We start from the raw sequence: 19,307 nt of genomic DNA, 5'->3' as shown, positions 1-19,307 counted from the left end.
TTACAGGAAACATCCCAGTGTGACCCGAAGAGAACTGCTTGACCTAATCTGCTTTCACTGATAAAAAAAGCAACAACAAGAGTTTATAGGAGGGGGGTGGGCAAATTGTTGGTAAAAAAAAAGAAAGTTTTTGCAATATTCCCAACACATGTAATGATTTTAATGGCATAGAAAAGTAATTATCTGTGCACAGCTACAATGTGGTATGGTCATGTCGCATTAGAAACACACGTCCAATCAATCCCAGAGGAACCTAAAAGGTGCTCTCAGTGTGACCATGAAGAGCTGGAAAATGAAATGCACCTTTCTTTTGATTGTCAAGTCTTGTCAGCTCTGATAGTACTCAGCTTTTCTACAAAGTGTCTGAAGATTGTCCACATTTGTCTTTAGTATGTTTAGCAGCCTACTCCTAAGTGTTTCAGGTAGCTTAGTTTGTGTTAAACATCTTCCAACAGCACAGGAGGACGCTTAATGTTTGATTTATTGAAGTTATAAACAAGTGCTGATGTTGTAATATCTCAGGAGCATGACTGTGCAAATATTTGGTTTACCATTGTTTGTCATGTACCACAATCAGTGGCGATTCTGGAGTATGGGGGGAGGTAGGGGGGGAGGCCTCCAACCAGCGTTCATCACCATTTCTTTCTAGTTTTCCCTCCTATAGACAGATTATTCCTCTACATTTTTCTTTTTGTTCACTTTCATTGACACACTTTGGTTATCACACCGATAATGCATGCACAGTTAGCAGAGCAACAAAAGTGAGTGCTGTAAGGTGGGGCCCCCTTAGGGACTTCTGTCATTGCAAAATTTGAACAATTTGAGCCTCTGCTTTGGTTTAAGTTGCTGAGCCCTCAGGTGACCCTTACTAGTCTGGGGCCCCAAGCAGTTGCCTGTTGACAAACAGCGCCTCTGACCACAATGTATGATTTTATTTTCATTCAAAATGTACTTGCCCATGTCGATGTTGTCTTATAACACCACCTGTGCAGGGAACCCTTTCTGTGAAGGACACGTTGAAAAAAGGAACTACAACATCTTCCAGTATTACTAGTATGTATCTGGTTGATCTAAAACACAGCAGTCAGGCGTTAATCTGCTCCATCACAGAGAAGCGGCGCAACAATCAGAGCCTGAGTGAGCAATTTAAATAGTTTTTATTAATAATGATTCTTTGCAGCACTGCATTTATCTCATTCTTTTGAAATGCACGACGTATACAGCGAGCCTTCAGTGGACAAGAGGGCATCAGTGTGTGCACACCTCACAGACCTCCCCTAAACACTCTGCAAGAGCTGAAAGCTGCCGCCTGTGCAACGAGACCATTAAATTAAATAGAAATAATAATAATAATAAAAAAAAACAACAACAACCTTTCACTCACATAGGCAGACGTGTACAAACTTGTTTCCTTCTCTAGCACTGCTGGATGTTCCTGAGGAGCACGGCAGGGAAAAAAACCGACAAACACAAATTGCACACAAAAAAAAAAGCAGAACTGTTGATCAGAGGCATGAAGGACAGTCAGAGACAGAAATGTGAGCAAGCATAATTGTTTAGCCAGGGCGTCTGATATGTGCCTGGTGTGCAATGACAGCTGTATAATCTGAACTAGACATTTAAGGTGACATTCTTGTTTTTGTCTTTTTCCTGCAGAGATAGCTGTGAAACATATGATAGAAAATTTAATTTTCAACAATAAATTCCAATCCACAGTTCTTTCAATTCTACCCATTAGGTCCAGAGACGGCTTGATAAATGATGGTATATGTGTATATATGTGGCATTCTGACTTTCTGAAGAACTGTTGCTGAGGTCACAGCGCCCCCCTTTGGTCAAACAAATGTCTCAAAATATCAACACAGTCCTGAAGAAACTGACATGTTTTTCATGGCATCCGCTGCGTTTAGTTTTGCCATCTATTTTTGGTAACATGTAAACCACCTCCACCATTTACAACAGCGTGATCCAGAAAATGTTGCTCTCTGGCTGGTTCCTAGTGCCTTCTTTTTTTTTTTTTTTTTTAAAGAACCCCCCCCCCCCCCAAAAAAAAACACATTGCCATTCGATTGTCTTACACTCATGCATGTATCCCCTTTTAAAACCAAAAATCACAAAGCTATGAATCCAGACAAAAAACAAAAAAAACAAAGCAAACATATTCAGCAGTGAAACACACAAAGCATAATTAACAGTTCTTTCAAAAATAATAATTTAAACCCAATTTTAAAAAAAAAGAGTAAAATGGAAACATCTTTTTCAGAGTGCTCTGCTGTGCGGCTGTTCAGACAGGGGTCAGCGAGTGAAACCCTCAGGCTCAAAGCATCATACCAGCCAGACTGTTCCCTTAGATACACATGTAACGTTACAACATCATCATCATCATCATCATTGGTCACTCATTTTGTTTCTTCAGACATTCATGAGGAACATTTCACACTCATCATTAAAGAATGAATACAAAGTGAGAGAGACTTTTTGAACTAAAACCATAGAGGAAGCAGCCACGAATTTCCTTTTCTATCAAACGTCAATTTTTTCGACCGCAGAGTACGAATCATGCATTTTGACCCTGCTGAGAATCATTCTGCAGGAAACAAAGCAGCCTAAGCATCGCCACAAGGGGGAAAGAAATAAACATGTAAATGAATGCGTCCTCTCAATACAGCCAGTCTTCATATAACCCGTTACACAATGTAAGCAACAGTCAGACCGGCTGTGTTGAGGCGACTGAGAAAGAGGTCGAAGGAGAGAAGTCACAGGGGGGAATGGCAGACTATACAAGACACATATCAGTAAAAGGGTTCAGAGAACATGTTTACAGAGTGTTTCGTTGGAGATTTTGTGTCACCTGGTGGATGAAAGAAACCTCCATCAGCCCACAAATCAAACTCCAATTGGGAAAAGAATGGATCTACAGTTTGTACCATTATCAGAATGAAGCAGACAGGGCGAGTTTGAGCAGAGACAGTGAGGATGAAACTAAGGTCTTGAAGGGAGGGCGATCTGTAGACAAAGAAGAGGTTAGACATGATGAATCAGAACGACACGAGTGCTTGGCAGAGTGAAAAAAGGCTTCACATAAAAGGTGCTGAGCGAATAGGAACTTTACTGACGACAACCAAAGAGACAACACGTGACTGAAAAGACGGTTAAAGACAAATCATGGTTAGAGTAAGGAAGAGGGGAAGACAGACTGATTTAAAAAAAAAAAAAAAAAAAAAAACATCTAGCCTCTTCTTGCACCTGGCCGGACAGCCATAGATTCTTAAAAGAGGATTTTCAGAATTCGACGGACTTTGCGAACACTTCTTTGACAGGGAACTTGTAAGCGACAGAGCAGATTACAGTAGGTTGAAATAAAGGAAATGAGTGAAGTTGAGTCAGACATAAGGGACCCTTTGAGAGACTATTTTGGTGGCCAGGGCCTGTGAGTCTGGGAGCTGAACTCACAGTAAGGCACAGTGCTCTGCTTGTGGTTGGTGATGCTCATTCATGCTGCTATACAACCTCAGACGACGACGACAGAAAAAAAAAAAAAAAACATAGATGACAAAGCACATTTTCTCTTCTACTTTTTTTCACACACGTCTCCACTCCCGCCTTTGTATCTTTGGATCTTTCGGCTCACTTGAAAACCCTCTTTAGCACCAGAAGATTGATGGAAACACAGGGTTTTGTCTATCAGGAGGATTTGGTGCGTCTCTGTCTTCGTTCCAGGTTCTCTTCTTCTTCTTCTTCTTTTTGTGTTTCAGGGAGAAAAAAATGCACACATCCTAAGACAGGTGTCTTTTTAGGAACAAAACCTGCAGATTGCCTGTCAGCTCAGTGTGTGAAAATGTCCTGTGTCTGTGTGAAAAAAACAAACAAAAAAAAAAAAACCCCAGATGTATTTAGCCCAGGGTTGAACCAATCAGATCACTTGACTTTGTGTTCCAGCAGCTGATATAAAATGTGCACTGCAGCTTCTTTTAAGAAGTGCTTCTGGTGGATGCATCTGGATAAACATAAAGCAAAAATAACTCGATAGTCAGAAGAGAAAGCTTTCACAACATCATAAATCACTAAGAGTTTCATATTTCCTTAAATATGTAAACAGACACTACTACAACTTAAATATATTTGGTGTGATGCAGACATATTTAAATGAGAAGCTTTTGTTTTATATCAGCGCTCATGTGGTGCTGCTGATTATTGCACTGCCTTACGCTGGAGCACTATTGCACTTCTGTGAATCTTTCAGCTTCAACCACTGGTCTAATTGAAATCCCTCACAACCTTTACCTTGTTCCCTTTTGGGAAAAAAAGAAAAAAGAAAAACACTTAAAAAGCAATGTTAACCTCAGACACAGACAGGAGAGTGTCACTGCTGGCTAACAGTGCAGGTGGAGTCCACGGCGGAGGCTGCAGTCTTTCACACAACAATCTTCCTGATAAATCAAAGAACCGAGAGAAGCTTCGGCCCCTCTGTTGTCCCAAACACTTTTTTTTGTGCTGAATCCATGCTCGTCCTCAGCACACTGCGAGTCTGTGGTTATCTGTCTTTTTTTTTTTTTTGCATTCTTTACGCCAGGCAGCCCCGTACACCACCTGGGTGGTTGTTCGAGGCCGGTGTGTGCGCGGAGGGGGGGGGGGGGGGGATTGTGTGGCTATGAAGTGTTGGAGTTCAAGTTACCAAACAGACCAGGTGTGTGACTCTCTCTGTGTTTGCTGAGGTAGCGAGAGGAGTTGCCAAGGGGGGGACATCAGGCGGGACGGATGGAGTGGTGCTGTGTGTGTGTGTGTGTGTGTGTGTGTGTGTGTGTGTGTGTGTGTGTGTGTGTGTGTGTGTGTGTGTGTGTGTGTGTGTGTGTGTGTGTGGCGTGCATAAGTCTGATTTGAGAGATTTTAAAGAGCGACGTGGTTGTATGACTATAATGTGTAGGTGTGATTGTAGGTTTATAAATGTTTGTTAATGTGTTGGCATTTGGAGTGTATGTATGGCTATTACTTTGTATGCATTCATGTTTATCGGGACATGGTCCTTCATTCCTGGTCATCCAGTATTTTCTTCTTTTCTGTATCTGTTTGAATAAGTGTGTGTGTGTCTGGGTGTTTTTTTTTTTCTTTTTTTTTTTTTTTTTTACATGTAGTGTTCAGCCTGGTCATCACAATTTATGTTTCCCTGTCAGTATGGAGCGGTAAAGCTCCTCGTCCAGCTGAGCATAGCGCCCTCTGCTGGAATCCAGGAAGTACAGTCTGTCAGACACTGCAGTGGGATCAAAGCTGTCCCGGCGCAAGTCCGTCTTCTGAAACTTAAACGTTCCTGAGAGAGAGAGAGACAGACAGAGAGATCATTTTAAGCCTTTTCATTTGTCTAACAGCACATTTTGCTTTCATTGACTATGTCAGTGCAATACATGTTTTATGTAGAAGTCCTTCAAGACACATAGATCAGAAATAAGTAATATTATAAATCTGCATGTTCTATTGTTTCCTTTTCCCATTTGGCTATTAAAAGATCATGTCACCTGTCTTGTTGACCTCTGGCAGGAAGCGGAGGAATACTGGTCTTGCATACGGAGGCAGAGCCTTTTCCATATCCTTCACGAACTTCTCCAGGTCGGTGGAGTGAGAAGGATCAGCGATGGCTGCCATTCCAGCCTTTCCCTCAGCTCCTGTGCACACAAAACAGAGACGTTGAACATCAGGCAGACGCTCAAGAGAAGCCAGGACCACCAGTATGTCTTCACAAAGTATCTCACTTACACAGTTGCTTGTTTCTATACATCAACGATTGTATTTATGTTAATAGTTTTTTGTCTAACTTGGCTCCTTAGCAACATAAATGTCCTCTTGGAATATCTGATCTAAATGAATAAATAAATAAATAAGTAGTCTTAACTAATCACGGCAGCTTGGAAGTAGAACCTGAGATTTTCCTCCACTACAGCATGATATTATTTGTGATGACATTTCAACACACTATTTGATTCAGCTCTCTCCGTTCATACACATATTAAATGATTCTAACGACAGAATTAGGCAGCTGGCATTTTACTTCGTGCCAACTCTTGCACAGCTCAAAACAAAATGACACACGTTAAGGATTGACCAATCAGCAACCTTCAGGGCTGAGAAATATAGTCAATGGAAATGCCAACAGCCTGGTCCAAACAACTGTTTAGGCTCTTTAGCTATTTGGACATAACTCATATGTTTAAATTATATTATAAGGCCTAAAGTTATGCATAATAAAAGGGACATATTGACTTTTAATGACAGATGGGGGCCTAGAGCTGTCTGCTTTCATCTTCAGTCACTGAACTCTGGTCATGTACAGGCCATGTGTTGATGGTGCCTCATGGGGGTTTTCATGCAAATATCAGACAAATAATGTAAATGTAAATAACGTAAAGCTCGCTGAGCAGTTTATCATATTAACATGAAAAACAAGAAGTCTTTACTTCATTTTTTATAGGGAATGAAAATTTGGTTTCCTGTTATTAATGAGGCTTTTTCCTACAGAGAATAACTGAGAAGATTTCTTGTTTGAAGTGATGCAGTTCTGTTGTATTGTTTGAATTGTCTGTATGTGTGTTTACAAGAAGTATAATACAAATATTTTTGAAAAGAGTCTCATTGTGAAGAAAACTGTCAGGCTCATTCTGCTGCTAATAAATGAGCCATGAGTGTTGACTGTTTAGCTTTAACAACTTGGCTTTTGTTGACCCCTCGCTCCTCTCCAGTGCCTCCCTCTCTTTCAAATACTAGCAACCTTCTGGCTCCAGACAACCAACACGGCCACGGCAAGAACCCCAAATCTGAGCCTTCAAAAGGTCGTTCCCCCGACAAAATGGGCGACGTCTTGGTAGCTACGTCTGTAATTTTGGTCTGTCGGTCTAGACTCTAAGTAAGAACACATATTCCTGCATGTATATTAACAGACTTTACCTGGTACTTCAACGCCATACACCACCACATCTTTCATGTCCAGCAGCCTGCTGAGAGTCCCCTCCACCTCGGTCGTCGAGACGTTCTCTCCTTTCCAGCGGAAAGTGTCTCCGGTGCGGTCCTTGAAGAACATGCTGCCGCAATCGTCCATGATCAGCACATCGCCTGGTGAGAGGGAGGATCATGTCAATGGATGTAATCAGCATGATTATACTGTGTATATCATCATATGTATGTAAAATGGTTTTTCACACAGCACTCCAAACAGCAGCGCTGCTTGGAAGTCTTTGTGTTCACAGTTAAATCAAAGAGCAGAGAAGAACATACTGGCGATCAGAAAACATAATGAAGTCGTTGTATTACATTCATGGAGAACACAACGATCACGTAAAGGTTGCGGGATATAAACACCATCACCCCGTCCAGCCGTCTCGCAGTGAACGTTCCTGAATAATCTCTACATCTCCTAACTGCTCACCCTGACTTCAAGGGCACATTTTCAGGAGTTGTGTACAAGTGTGAAAGAGGCATAAATGACTCTTACCAGAGAGATAGGCAGTGTCTCCTTTCTTGAAGACATTATGGGCAATCTTCTTGCTGGTTGCTGATTGGTTGACGTAGCCATCAAACCTCCGAAGAGGGTCATTCTGAATGATCCTGCCGACAAGCTGGCCGGGCTCGCCTACAGAGAGAGAGAGAAACAGAGAGAGAAACAGAGAGAGAGAGAGAGAGAGAGAGAGAGAGAGAGAGAGCAGAGAAGAGTTTCTGAATTAAACTGCAGTTTATGTCGAGTAAAATGAGCAGTTTCAAACTCAGGTTTGTTTAAGCTTCATCCAGTTTTCTTTGCAAAGGTTCATGTTTGTCCTAAATACAACCCTTAAGTTGTTTACACAAGGTTCAGCAATCTTTTTTTTTTTTTAAGAGGTTGTCTTGGAGGGTTTTTTAAGCGAGACGGTTAACCTATAAGCTGAGTGTGATACAAACTTACTGAAACATTTGAAGTTCAAATTTCAGAATACAAGAAAAACAAGCCATACTACAATCATCACTACTTTGCAGTCAGTTTAGATTATTGGTTTCTGATAGATGTCGAGTTTCCCTTTCAATATAGTCATGTGAAGTTCTGAAGCAGACTGCAAGTGTGAGCTAAACATCTGATTTTGACGTTCCTAAAAGCACAGACTCAAGCTTTATTTTACTGATGATCAAACATGCAATGTACAATCTTTGAGCAGCTGTGTGCACTCCTGAGTCGGCTTCTGTTTGAACTTCAGTCTTTTCAACCTCAAACTTGGTGGGGAGGTAATATGTGTTAGCACAGAAATGGACGTCTTGTCGCTGCTTTTTCTTTCTTTTCACTGCATTCTGGCTCGACTCAGCACCCGCCCTCTTTGGTTTGGATGTGCGTGTTTCTCGATTGTTGTACGGGGTAACATGTGTGGACATTGAACGTACCGGGTTTACACGGAATACAGACACCGTCGGGTCCCCTAATGAGCTCCATGGTCTCCTCATCGACCCTCACCAGTCTGATCGGGTAGATGAAAGGCAGAATCTGACTGTTGAAGCCACATGCTCCAACCTAGACCCCAAAAAATATAAACAACAACAACAAAGCTGTCAGTGTTGGAACGAGATGAAAGGCAGCCAAAAGCTGCAGTGCTGCAATAATGACAAGAAGCTACCCAAACTGAGAAAACAGCATCTTTTTAGATTAACAGAAGATGCTATATGAAGACGAGCGACATAAGAAAAGCCGTTAAACATTATGTCAAACTATTTTAGATGAAACCACTTGAGTGGGTAGTGGGAGTCTTCAATATTCCAGTCGAGGGAGTTTCACCATAACGATGCTGATTTGCCAGCGCAGATCAACAAAGGTAATTTAGTACGACAAAGCATTAAAAGCCTGTCTGGGCACCATCATCACTTTGTTGCAGAACAAGTTCCCCACCTTGTTGTCAAAGTTGCCCAGGCTGCAGTTGCACTCTGTGGCTCCGTAGAACTCCGCGATCTGTGGGATGTTAAAGCGGTTCATGAACTCCTCCCATATGGACTGCCGCAGACCGTTGCCCAGGGCCATGCGCACCCGGTGCTGCCTCTCCGTGTCCCTAATGGGCTGGTTCAACAGGTACCTGCAGATCTCTCCGATGTACTGCACAATCTGGAGGAGAGCGGAGCAATGCAGTCAAGACGGGGAGGTAAGAATAGACAGAATATTCAGTGATTACCAAACTTATAATAATATGAAAGAGGGATTCAAAGACATCAATGTCGACATCTTTCCACCACACAGTGAGATTGTGATGCGCTACTCTGCAGTGTCTCGTAATCTACATTATACTCACAGTGCAGTTGTATTTGACGCAGTCGTCCCAGAATCGTGAAGCGGAGAACTTCTTTCTGATGACTACAGTCATGCCGTGTATTAAACACTGGCCCACTCCCACAATGTTACCTGTAGGCAAAGAAATATGAGCTGTAAGGGTGAAGGAATAATAGCTTCCACATGGAGCCATATAATTCAACTCTTTGGACGTTGTTTCAATTTAAAGGCGTGAAGGGAGCAGCTGGACTTTCTGACATAAAAATGCATATTGTATCGACACTGTATCTTTAAATATCCCCCCCCCAAAAAAAATCCTTACACAGTTATAGTTTTACCTGCAGAGTGGTAGAGCGGAAGGCAATCATACAACACATCATCAGATGTCATCCTAAAGCCATAGTATACCAAGGCTGCCATGCGGTAGTACCTGAAAAAACCAGGAAGGGAGTGAGGCAGGGCGAGGGAAGAGAGTTCAAGAAGCAATTCAAACAAGACAAACAAGTTGGATGTTTTTTCTCTTCCATTCTCATCAAACAGGATTAATATTAAACGTGAAAGCTGCATGGATATATATTTAAAAAAAAGAGCAGCAGCTGCAAGTCCTAGTTTGCTACAGGGTTCTTTCCTACCTGCTGTGCACAACGATAGCAGCTTTAGGCATCCCAGTGGTGCCCGACGTGTAGATGTAGAACAGGCGATCTGAAAGAGAAAGTCGAGCGACAGTCAGATAACATTCACATCAAAGGATAAAGTGCTTCGACTGATTTGAGCACTTTTATGAGGAGCGAAATTGTTTCACATTATAGTTTGTCATTTTTCGTCTTTTAACTTTCAAGCCCCACTAAACAGGAAATGCACTCTCTGGCTTTGATATACAAAAAGGGAACTGGATCACAAACGTACGTACAAACTCTTTAACAGTTCATTGAGTTGTTTAGCTGTGTGGGTGCCATGTTTGCTGACTGAGTGGTGCTAAGTGTACTCATTTTGATTGAACTCAGCACAACACGCTGCCGGTGTATTAAAACATCTCTAATCACTAAAATGTTTTGGGATGACAGGACCAGCAGGACCAGCAGGACCAGCAGGACCAGCAGGACCAGCAAGATTCAAAAAAACATAATTAATCCCAGAAGGGCAATTCAGTTTACAGCCTTCCAACATAAACAACAGACTAACATAGTCAACAGCTGCATGTCAGTAACAACAGATTCTCTGTGAGGAGCAAATCAGACAGAATTACAAACCACAACTCGGATTACATAATAAATTGCTAGCCTCAACGTGGCAGTATTATGGCATCAGTCGGGATTAACAGAGATATACATGTGTAAAGATCATTGAAGATCACAGCTTTTATTGCTGCCACACTCTGCTTGGCTGTCAGTGATCACATGTACTGTTCCAGAGCTAAAGTGTAAGAAGGACTCGAACCATCGTTCTGAAAACTGGCCAACCCTTTTATCTTTTATTTATTCAACTGCTTTCTTTTACTAGGAATAATTTTGATTGAGATACAAAATCTAAGGAAGTCTCTGAATCAAATGAAAATCATCAAATGATAATACGCTCAATAATGGAATCAATAACATCCACACTGAGGCTGTAATCATAGAGGGCGATAAATACGTCCAGATAATGAGGCCTTAGAGGCCATTTTTTGACTGTTTTTTGATTGGTTCCCCTCCTCGACCCATGCACTGCGTTATGGGTTGCCTTAGAAACAAGCAGCCCTCTGGTGATGAGTCATCAGTAATTACTAATAACAGTGACTGTGTACGAGCAGAGACATTTTGGTCAAAAAATCATTTCATTCATTTAGCTCAATAGCACAATAAACATCATACATCTGTCTGCCTCTGTGTTTATTTGTCGATATTTTTTGCTGCATTAAATTGCATCTAAAGAATCCTATTTGAAGCATCAACACTGTGAATGTGTTTTAGAAAACCAGCAGCTGTAGACAGATAAACAGATGAAAAACAAGAAATGAAGATATATGACTCTTGACATTTCTATTTTCCCTCTGAGTGATAGGATTTAATTGTGAGTCAGTGCCTCGCTCTGACAGTATTTCTCACCACTTGTCAGCTGCTCTGTGCTGTAAGACTAACAGTGAATGCAAACAATGGACTTTCTAAATTGGTTCTGTCGGTTTGAGTGACTCCCGAAACTTTGGGAGCAGAATTATGATAACAGCCGGCACAAAAAAAAAACCTTGAGATGAGTTTGACTCATCTCAAGTTGAATGAACTTCTTTGAACTCTGATCTCCTTTCCTTTGAAGTGGTGTCATGCGCTGATTCTCACCGGTGAAGCAGCGCTGTGGACGGCTTGGCAGATGAGACGGGGCACTGTCCAGCAGGGGCTCCAGGCACTCGGTTCCCTGTGGGACTCGTTTGGGGTCCAAGTCACCACAGCAAAACATCTGCACTTTGGTCCCCATTGAACTGTGGACCTCTGACATGGCTATGAGAGGGAGAGCAACACGTGACGGTCAACTTGATTTTTTACAAACTTTCACAATCACAGATCACCAATCACAAACTGTGAGACAATTTTGTGTGGCACAACATTTATGCACCAACAGAAAAACAGGCGCAATTTGATATTTGTAAACTTTTAGGCCGACTCATGCAAAAATAGTCTGTCTCTACAGACACAGAAAATTCACCGTTTTAGGGTAATGGACCCAGTTTTCATGTCAGTTTTTACTTTGGTGACATGCACCCTCCTCATCCCTAAAAAAAACATGACCCTGTTTATCACTGTGTTTTATGATTTATTACCAGTTACACCTACAGACACACAGTACACCATTGTTTCCTGTAAAAAAAGGCTGGATGCTCCTCTCTACAGGAGACTAACTTAACATTTGTTGGAATCTTTTTATTTATACAGCTCTGATAAGAAAATTACCAGTATACCTCGGAGAACTCATTCAGTCCTCAGATGGTTTCAGACAGGTGATAGATTGATTGATTGGTGGAAAGAGAAGGATAAGGAAGTGCAGCATCAGACATGTAACTAAGGAGGTATGGGGTATGGCAATAAGAGTGGGTGCCAGGTGAAAGGTGGGGGGGAGTGCGGAACCTGTAGATAAACATTATGAGAAAAAGAGAGAGGAAAGGACTTCATCTTAATCTAATAGCCTTGTGTCTTGCTGGCCAGTGCGACTGATTGAGCCAGCATTTCTAATTACTTAAAAAGGCATAAAGCACATGACGAGCCCACAGTCCAATACACAGACTGCTCCACCAATTCCCGGACGAACAGCTCAAACTCATTCCCTCTTTGTAGCTGTTGAGAGCAGGACTTTTTCAGATTGGGCAGGGACCCAAAAAAGGTTCACGAGGAGATTGAATTAGATCCCTTATTTTACATTTGACCACTCTCCTGAGCCGCTGCACTTTCATACCACGAGTGCCTTCCAGGTCTAAGCAATATAAAGCAGGTTTCATTAAACACTGCAGGTTAGTAGATTAGACATCAGAACAGGTTATTAGTTCTATTCAGACCATTTAAACACACACACTAATGTGCTACAGTGGATAGTGTGTTCAGTGTTACTGCCAAGTAAAAACAACAAATCACTGCACACTGAGCAAATAGAGCTTTTTTTTTAATTTGTTTGTCTATAAAAGAGATACAGGGTCAAAAACAATAAGAGGGAGGAACATTCTCATTTTCTAACCTTTTAATGTGCTGTCATTTCTATCCATTAATAAAAAGAGATTTAAATAGTGATGTTGCCAATTTGTGTTGGGAAAAAAATATTGACACAGCAATAGATCATCATCCTGACTCATATTCTAAAAAAAGATTTATATTTTGTTTTAAACGTGCAAAGTTGAGTCATCGTGTCACTACTCCACGACTCCTCATGGTGGCACTTATGAAATGAATGAGAGTGACGCAAACAGAAGTTGACAGTGGGATTAAAGAAGAAGAAGAAGACAGTCAGATGGCGGTGAGAAAGAAGTTAAGAGATGAAGCGTGTTAAGAGGTAAAAACAATTTAAGTGCATAAATCAATCAATCCTGTAATCAACCCTTTGGGAGGGATTTTTTTAATAGGATATAATGCTGTATATCATTTTACGATTGTCTTGTACTTTATGGATAATCACAGAATTGTTGTATCTGGTGATTCCAGATTTTTATTGCCCAAAATATAAAAACAAAAAGTGACTCAGCTAACTGAGTTTAACATGTTAATGATGGTTTTAAAATCTGTTTTAGTCAATTATCCATCACTCAGAGGTTGAACACTGCAGACACTTCTCCACTACATGATGTTTTCTTCCATCTATCAGCCATTAACTGGCCTTACAGCTCCCCCCTCTGATCTATCTTTTATGACCTCTGTTGCTTCCTCCCTTCACCACTTACCCCTCTCATGCCGGTGGAAGCACAGAGGCACTCTGAAGCTTTACAGGGTGAGACACACTTCAGGTTTTTGTCTATAAACGTGACACTACTTCGACTGTAACAGGATTTTGGATGCTTCTCTGGTCTTTAAACCCCTCCCCCCCACCACCACCACCACCACCACCACCATCGCTCTTACCGTCAGTCAGCTCTGAGCCAAACACCACAGCCTTGGCGTTGGAGATAGTGACACAGTGGACCAAGGCCTCCAGTCTTAAATTGAAGTTGATGAGAGCGGCCTCTACTCCGATCTTGGCCATGCCCAGCCAGAGGCCCACGTACTGGGACCTGTTCTCCATGAAAAGGGCTACCACATCGCCCTCCTGAGGACAGAAAATAGGGAAGCTATTACCATTTTGACCACAGACGGTGGTTTCATTCAGAAACAAAATGTATTCCTCTGAAGCCTCTTCCAAGGAATATTTCAGAAATCACAAAGCCCTGATTCTTCAAACATTTTGTTCTCTATACCTACCCGGAAACCCCGTTCCAGCAGCATGTTGGCCACTCTGTTGGAGTACTCATCCAGCTGTCTGAAGGTCCATCTCTCTCCAGTTCCCTCGAAGATCAGCGCCGTTTTGTCCCCGTGGCGACGCACCGTTTCGGCGAAGATCTTGGGAATGGTGTTCTTCTCTTTGAGGTGGCGTCTGACGTTCGTCTTCACCCGCAACAACACAAACGCAGCACTGAAGGGGCAAAAGAAATATCATTAAGAGGGGGAAAACAGCCGGGGCGCCTTTTAGCTTCGTGGTTATGTCGCCTTGTGTACAGAAGCTATAATCGGCCGTGGGTTTGAATCTGACCTCTGCCCTTTGCTGCATGCCATCCCTCATTCTCTCATCTTTTAATTTCCTGTCTCTCTTTTGTAAGGATTGTAAAAGACAAAATGCCCTTTGGTGTAACAGCCAAACAGCCTTATCATAACAAACATTTGCTAAGCTAAGTTTGTTGCTGCAAGCCATTTTCCAAGAAAAACACAGATGTAGGTTGACTTGTTGGTTATTTTATTTGAACTATAATCATTCAACAAGATGACTTTATCAACAAAAATATAATGGTGACAGTTTTAACACTCATCTCAGTTCTTATCTGATGAAGACTTTCATATTGTAGTGACGTGAAGCGGTGGAAACGAGTCACTTCCTGTGCACGGTGGAAATCAAACATAACACTTTGGCAGATTGTCAGGGATTCAAATGTAAAAAAAAAAAACCACAAGGACTGTCATTCGAAGTATTATATTTTGAAGTTCGTCTCTCGTTAACCAGCTCCTTAAGTCATCTCTGTTTAAAATGTAACCTTTATATCCATAAACATTATGACAGATGGCAGGGTCGGATCCAAAGGGCAGAGTCTGCCTAGATGGCAGGATGTTACTTGATGATTTAGCTTTATGGTTTCAAGGTACAGATAGTGGGCACTCTCCTGAGCGGTGTATAATCGCTGAAGAATCGTAAAAAAACCTGTGAGCCATTTCACTTCAGTGCTTTAATGATGAGATTCTATCATCACAGAGGGGATTAACTCCCTGATGGCTCTGATAAGCACAATGTACTGTTGTCATTTTATAAGTGCAGATAGATGCAAGAAGATCAAATGAAGTTTTTTTTCTGTTGCAACATGAACATGAACTCTACACTTAAATACAAGATTATTTCTTATCATCCTGACTTGATGTTGGTAAAGACACAACGAGATGTTATCGACCTCCATAATTTAACTTGCTGGTTTGTTCATTGGCTTTGATGAGCAGGCAACAAACTGTACCATTAAGAAAAAATGACTATTTACCGCCAATTCTTATAAACATACATGCTTTCTGCTACTAAACCACCCAGTGACAATCACTGGTGTTCACAGGGGGAGAAAATGTTTATTCTAGAGAGTGGCCGAGAATACAAAGGCATCAAGATGTGAACCACAGTGTAAATAACAGAGTCTAGTCCCAGCGAATCACACAAGAGGATTTTTATGAGTCACTGTGGAAAAGGCATGCTTTGACAGGGTCAGACAAAGTGAATCTTTAACCTTAAGGCTAGAAGAAATTAAGGGAATCATTCAATAAGCAACAGCAGGTTCATATTTGATGCTTCACAGCTAAATGTCCTTCAATTATAGGCTTTTTTTTTTTGACACCATCTTTTCTAAACAGTGTGTCACAGTAAAGTTCACATGACAACCACTTCAGTCCCTGTGGGGGTTTATTTATAGAGAGGTCATGCAAGCTTGTGTTTTACAATTTCCCGTTTTATCTCGAGATATCGAGGAAAAAGAGGAAGTTAAACACAAACCAATTACCATGGTAACCCCCAACTGTAAATATTGGCTTAAGGTGAGACGGTTAAAAAAAAAAAGAAAAAAGGAGTCCTTCCCCCATCCCCTCTATTGTCCTTTGTCTGAAATATTTCTGTTCTTTTTAAACATGAACAACTGGAATAAGCAGTCGGGTTGTTTACTGAGCCTGTGGGGGCTTCTGCTCTGTGTTTCCAAGTCAGAGACGACATTCTGAGAGGGTGAAGGTGTGGGAACATTTTGTCTTGCACATGCTCCTCCAATGTACAAACGGTGAACTCAGAGTCAAGATAAATATAATGACTGATGTATTACTGAGATGAACTGCTGATGTCCTGAAGTGTGGTGTCATTTTAAGGTTGTGAATTCTGAGTTGATGCATGCTTTTTAATAATTAACTTAGACAGCATGAAAGTGTATCTCTATGTGCCGTTATCAACGTGTTATCACACTGTACATCAATCAGTCAAGAGGTTATAAATGATAACTTTGACTCACAGCCCAGACCTGTCTACATTTAAGTCTTTGTAAATGTGCGGCCCAATTTTGACAGTTTAATTACATACAGAATTAATTTCATGTCCACTACTTTACAGGAGCTAAGTATTCAATGTTCATTTCACATGGCTTCATAATTTAGGTCTTGTTTTCAGCAACTTCGACTACTTTCAGGAACTTTTACAATCACAATGCCTGCACTCCGACAGAGACGCATTTTCTGTGGCCGGGCTGTGTACCCTTTGCATTTTGATGTAATAATGGGACTTGTAGCTTCTCTCCTGTCTACAATGAACAGACACTGCGGAGCAATCATACATTTCCAAACATAAAAAGTATTTGAATTATCAAATAAAAAAAGGCAGCGCTATGGGACTGTTATGGAGCCACATTTCAAATACTGTTTAAATCTTGATGTTGACACTCTAAATGTAGCTCAACGTCAGCACTTTACCCTCATTGTTTGAGTCCAATAATCTGAGAGCCAGAAAACGACAGAATATTTGTCATTGTCAAAATTCTTACTGGCTGCACTATTTGCACTTTGGTTGTGGCTCCCTCTAACAGCAGGCAGTAAGTCATGATCTGACTGGTTGCAACGTAGCTATTGCGAATAAATACATTTGCTTCTAAGAGCATGTGAAACATTAAAATCCCATGGCTTTCTCAATAACCCCAGAACAACACAAACACATACAGAACATCCCAGCACTTACTGTAAGTCTCTGCCGACTGTTTTGGCAAATATCTGCAGGAAGCTCCATCCTCCACTTCCCAGGTAGAAAATAGAGATGGCCGGGAGAACCTGGTACCACGGCAGGCCCACCAGCAGCCTCAGCACGAACAGCAGGGCCGTGCAACACGCTAGACGCATCATCCTGAAAGAATGCACACACGTATAAATAGATTCAGATAAAAGCTTGAGACCGCTGCGACTAATCACACATTATTTCCTACCGAAAAATCGGCTCTAGTGGAGGAAACAAGTAATCTTAAACTTACTTCTTTCAGATACTCTTCCAAGCAAACCACTTAAACAGCTGTCTACAGCCGTTCTGTGCACACTGTAACCCACTGACTCACTCTGTGACACTGCCAGACTGCTAGAATTCAGGTCAGAGGTTACAATTGTGAAACAAGTTATAAACTGGTTGGGTGAAATCAGCTCAGGGGTCACAAGCACTATATTTGATCTCATATGGACTGAGTTGTGAAAACAGAGGGACCCCTTGTTATTTCTCTTACAGTTATAATAAAAGGCTTTAGAGTACTTAAAAAAAAAAAAAATCGTCCATAGTGACAAGTGAGAGCAGCAGAGGACAGCTTGTGTTGACATTGGTGCTCAGTTGCCACCAGAGAGCAGCTGGGAAGATGATCCTAAAGCAGGCAAAGGGATACATGACTGCTTATTATCTATTCATTAGCCCGGGCACAAAACACTGCATGGGTCTGCTATTTCTGTTTATCATTTTTGGAATTTCTGTTTCGTGCGAGTAGGCTAACACTTCTTATTTATGATCTGCCTCTTCTGCATGTGGCTCTAGTTGTAAATGAAGTCAATAGGCTGCTATTTCAAACATGGACCAAGACAGCCGGTCGTGAACGTATTAAATGAGCCCGAATGATCGACATGATGGGTTAAAAATACACTTGAGAAGTCTCTAGCCATTTCAGAGCAAGACAAAAAAAAAAAAAAAGCTTCATCACTCGCTGCTGCTTGCTTGCTGCTACACCCGGAAATTTAAGAGGCGCGTAGCATCATATTGCGGTAATGGAGGAGAAATGACAGGCTCAACCCACTGTGGGCTTGACTTCGCCCCTCTTAGCCGTGCCATGTGCGCCTCAAGACGGGCCTTGTCCCCGGTTTGAAGCATGTCCTAACGGGCTAACCCGATGTAGGTTTACCGATGTTGCAGACGCTCCTGGGAAGCAGGATGCGCAGTGCATTGCGCGCATCGGCTTAGCGAGGAAGCGGATGGACACAGTGTGACAGCAGAAGCCTTTTTTTTTTTTTTTTTTTTTAGGATGAAGAGGCATGCTGCTGAACATGCAGTCCACGTTCACACAGGCTAAATTACCCTTCATGCAACTGAGGGGCGGTCTGATATTAAAGTGTCGGGCCACATCTTGGGTCCTTAACAGTGGGTCAATCTTTCACAGGGCGGACAGAGGACAATAGAGTCATAACCGGGCTCTGTTCCCTTTTTCTCCTAGATTATCTTATCTGGTGGAGAGGGGAGCATCGCGGGGGCGCTCAGTCATCTCGGGGTGGTCTGGTTTTGCGTACATACCTTGCACCTTTAGCTCGCAACGGGTTTTTTTTTTTACAGCATCTAGATGCGCAGAAAGCCAAGACGTGAAAACTGGTTATGTGCGATTCCGCCGCCTTGATCGGCTTAGGCTCGCCTGGTCGCCCCCCTCCGCTCCTCGCCGCCGCCGCTCGCTCGGCTTGACAGAGACGCACACAGGGACGGACACACGCACCGGGATCCCCTCCTGTTGTTAATACCACAACGAGCTGCTGCTGCTCCTCTCCTCTCCTCTCCTCTCCTCTCCTCCGGCGGCTCGGGCGTCAATTCCGCCCGGCAGCGTGCGTCGACTTTGACCCCGCGATCATCATCCGTCCATTGTCACGATCACTGATATCATTTCTGGGTTCATTGTAGCCGAGAAGCTCGCCTAGCAAGCGTAATTCAAATGACCTTATAATTTTCTTAGCTGCGCCCGCCTACCGCCGTCAGCGCGTCCCATCAGCGCATCAGGAATAAGAGCTGACGAGCAGGCTGCTGAGCCAATCAGAGAGGGCGATTTTTGTAACACATCCCA

At 42.2% G+C, this 19,307-nt stretch overlaps 1 protein-coding gene across 1 annotated transcript; it reads right to left on the bottom strand.

Moving 5' to 3' along the window:
- Window positions 1-1,138: 1,138 nt before the first annotated feature.
- On the bottom strand, window positions 1,139-17,360 carry slc27a4 (solute carrier family 27 member 4). The gene is made up of 13 exons (XM_061061347.1): window positions 17,198-17,360; window positions 14,167-14,377; window positions 13,831-14,014; window positions 11,572-11,730; window positions 9,892-9,961; window positions 9,598-9,689; window positions 9,282-9,391; window positions 8,888-9,097; window positions 8,389-8,515; window positions 7,478-7,615; window positions 6,934-7,098; window positions 5,511-5,657; window positions 1,139-5,305 (listed from the first exon to the last, which is right to left on the bottom strand). The coding sequence occupies exons 1-13, from the start codon at window positions 17,356-17,358 to the stop codon at window positions 5,148-5,150; spliced, it is 1,932 nt and encodes a 643-aa protein (XP_060917330.1). The 5' UTR covers window positions 17,359-17,360; the 3' UTR covers window positions 1,139-5,147.
- Between the last annotated feature and the right edge of the window lie 1,947 nt (window positions 17,361-19,307).

The sequence above is a fragment of the Labrus mixtus genome, chromosome 17 (assembly GCF_963584025.1).
Source record: "Labrus mixtus chromosome 17, fLabMix1.1, whole genome shotgun sequence".
Classification (NCBI taxonomy): Eukaryota; Metazoa; Chordata; class Actinopteri; order Labriformes; family Labridae; genus Labrus; species Labrus mixtus.
Note: the sequence above shows the minus strand (reverse complement) of the source record. Positions and strands in the feature narration are given on the sequence as shown.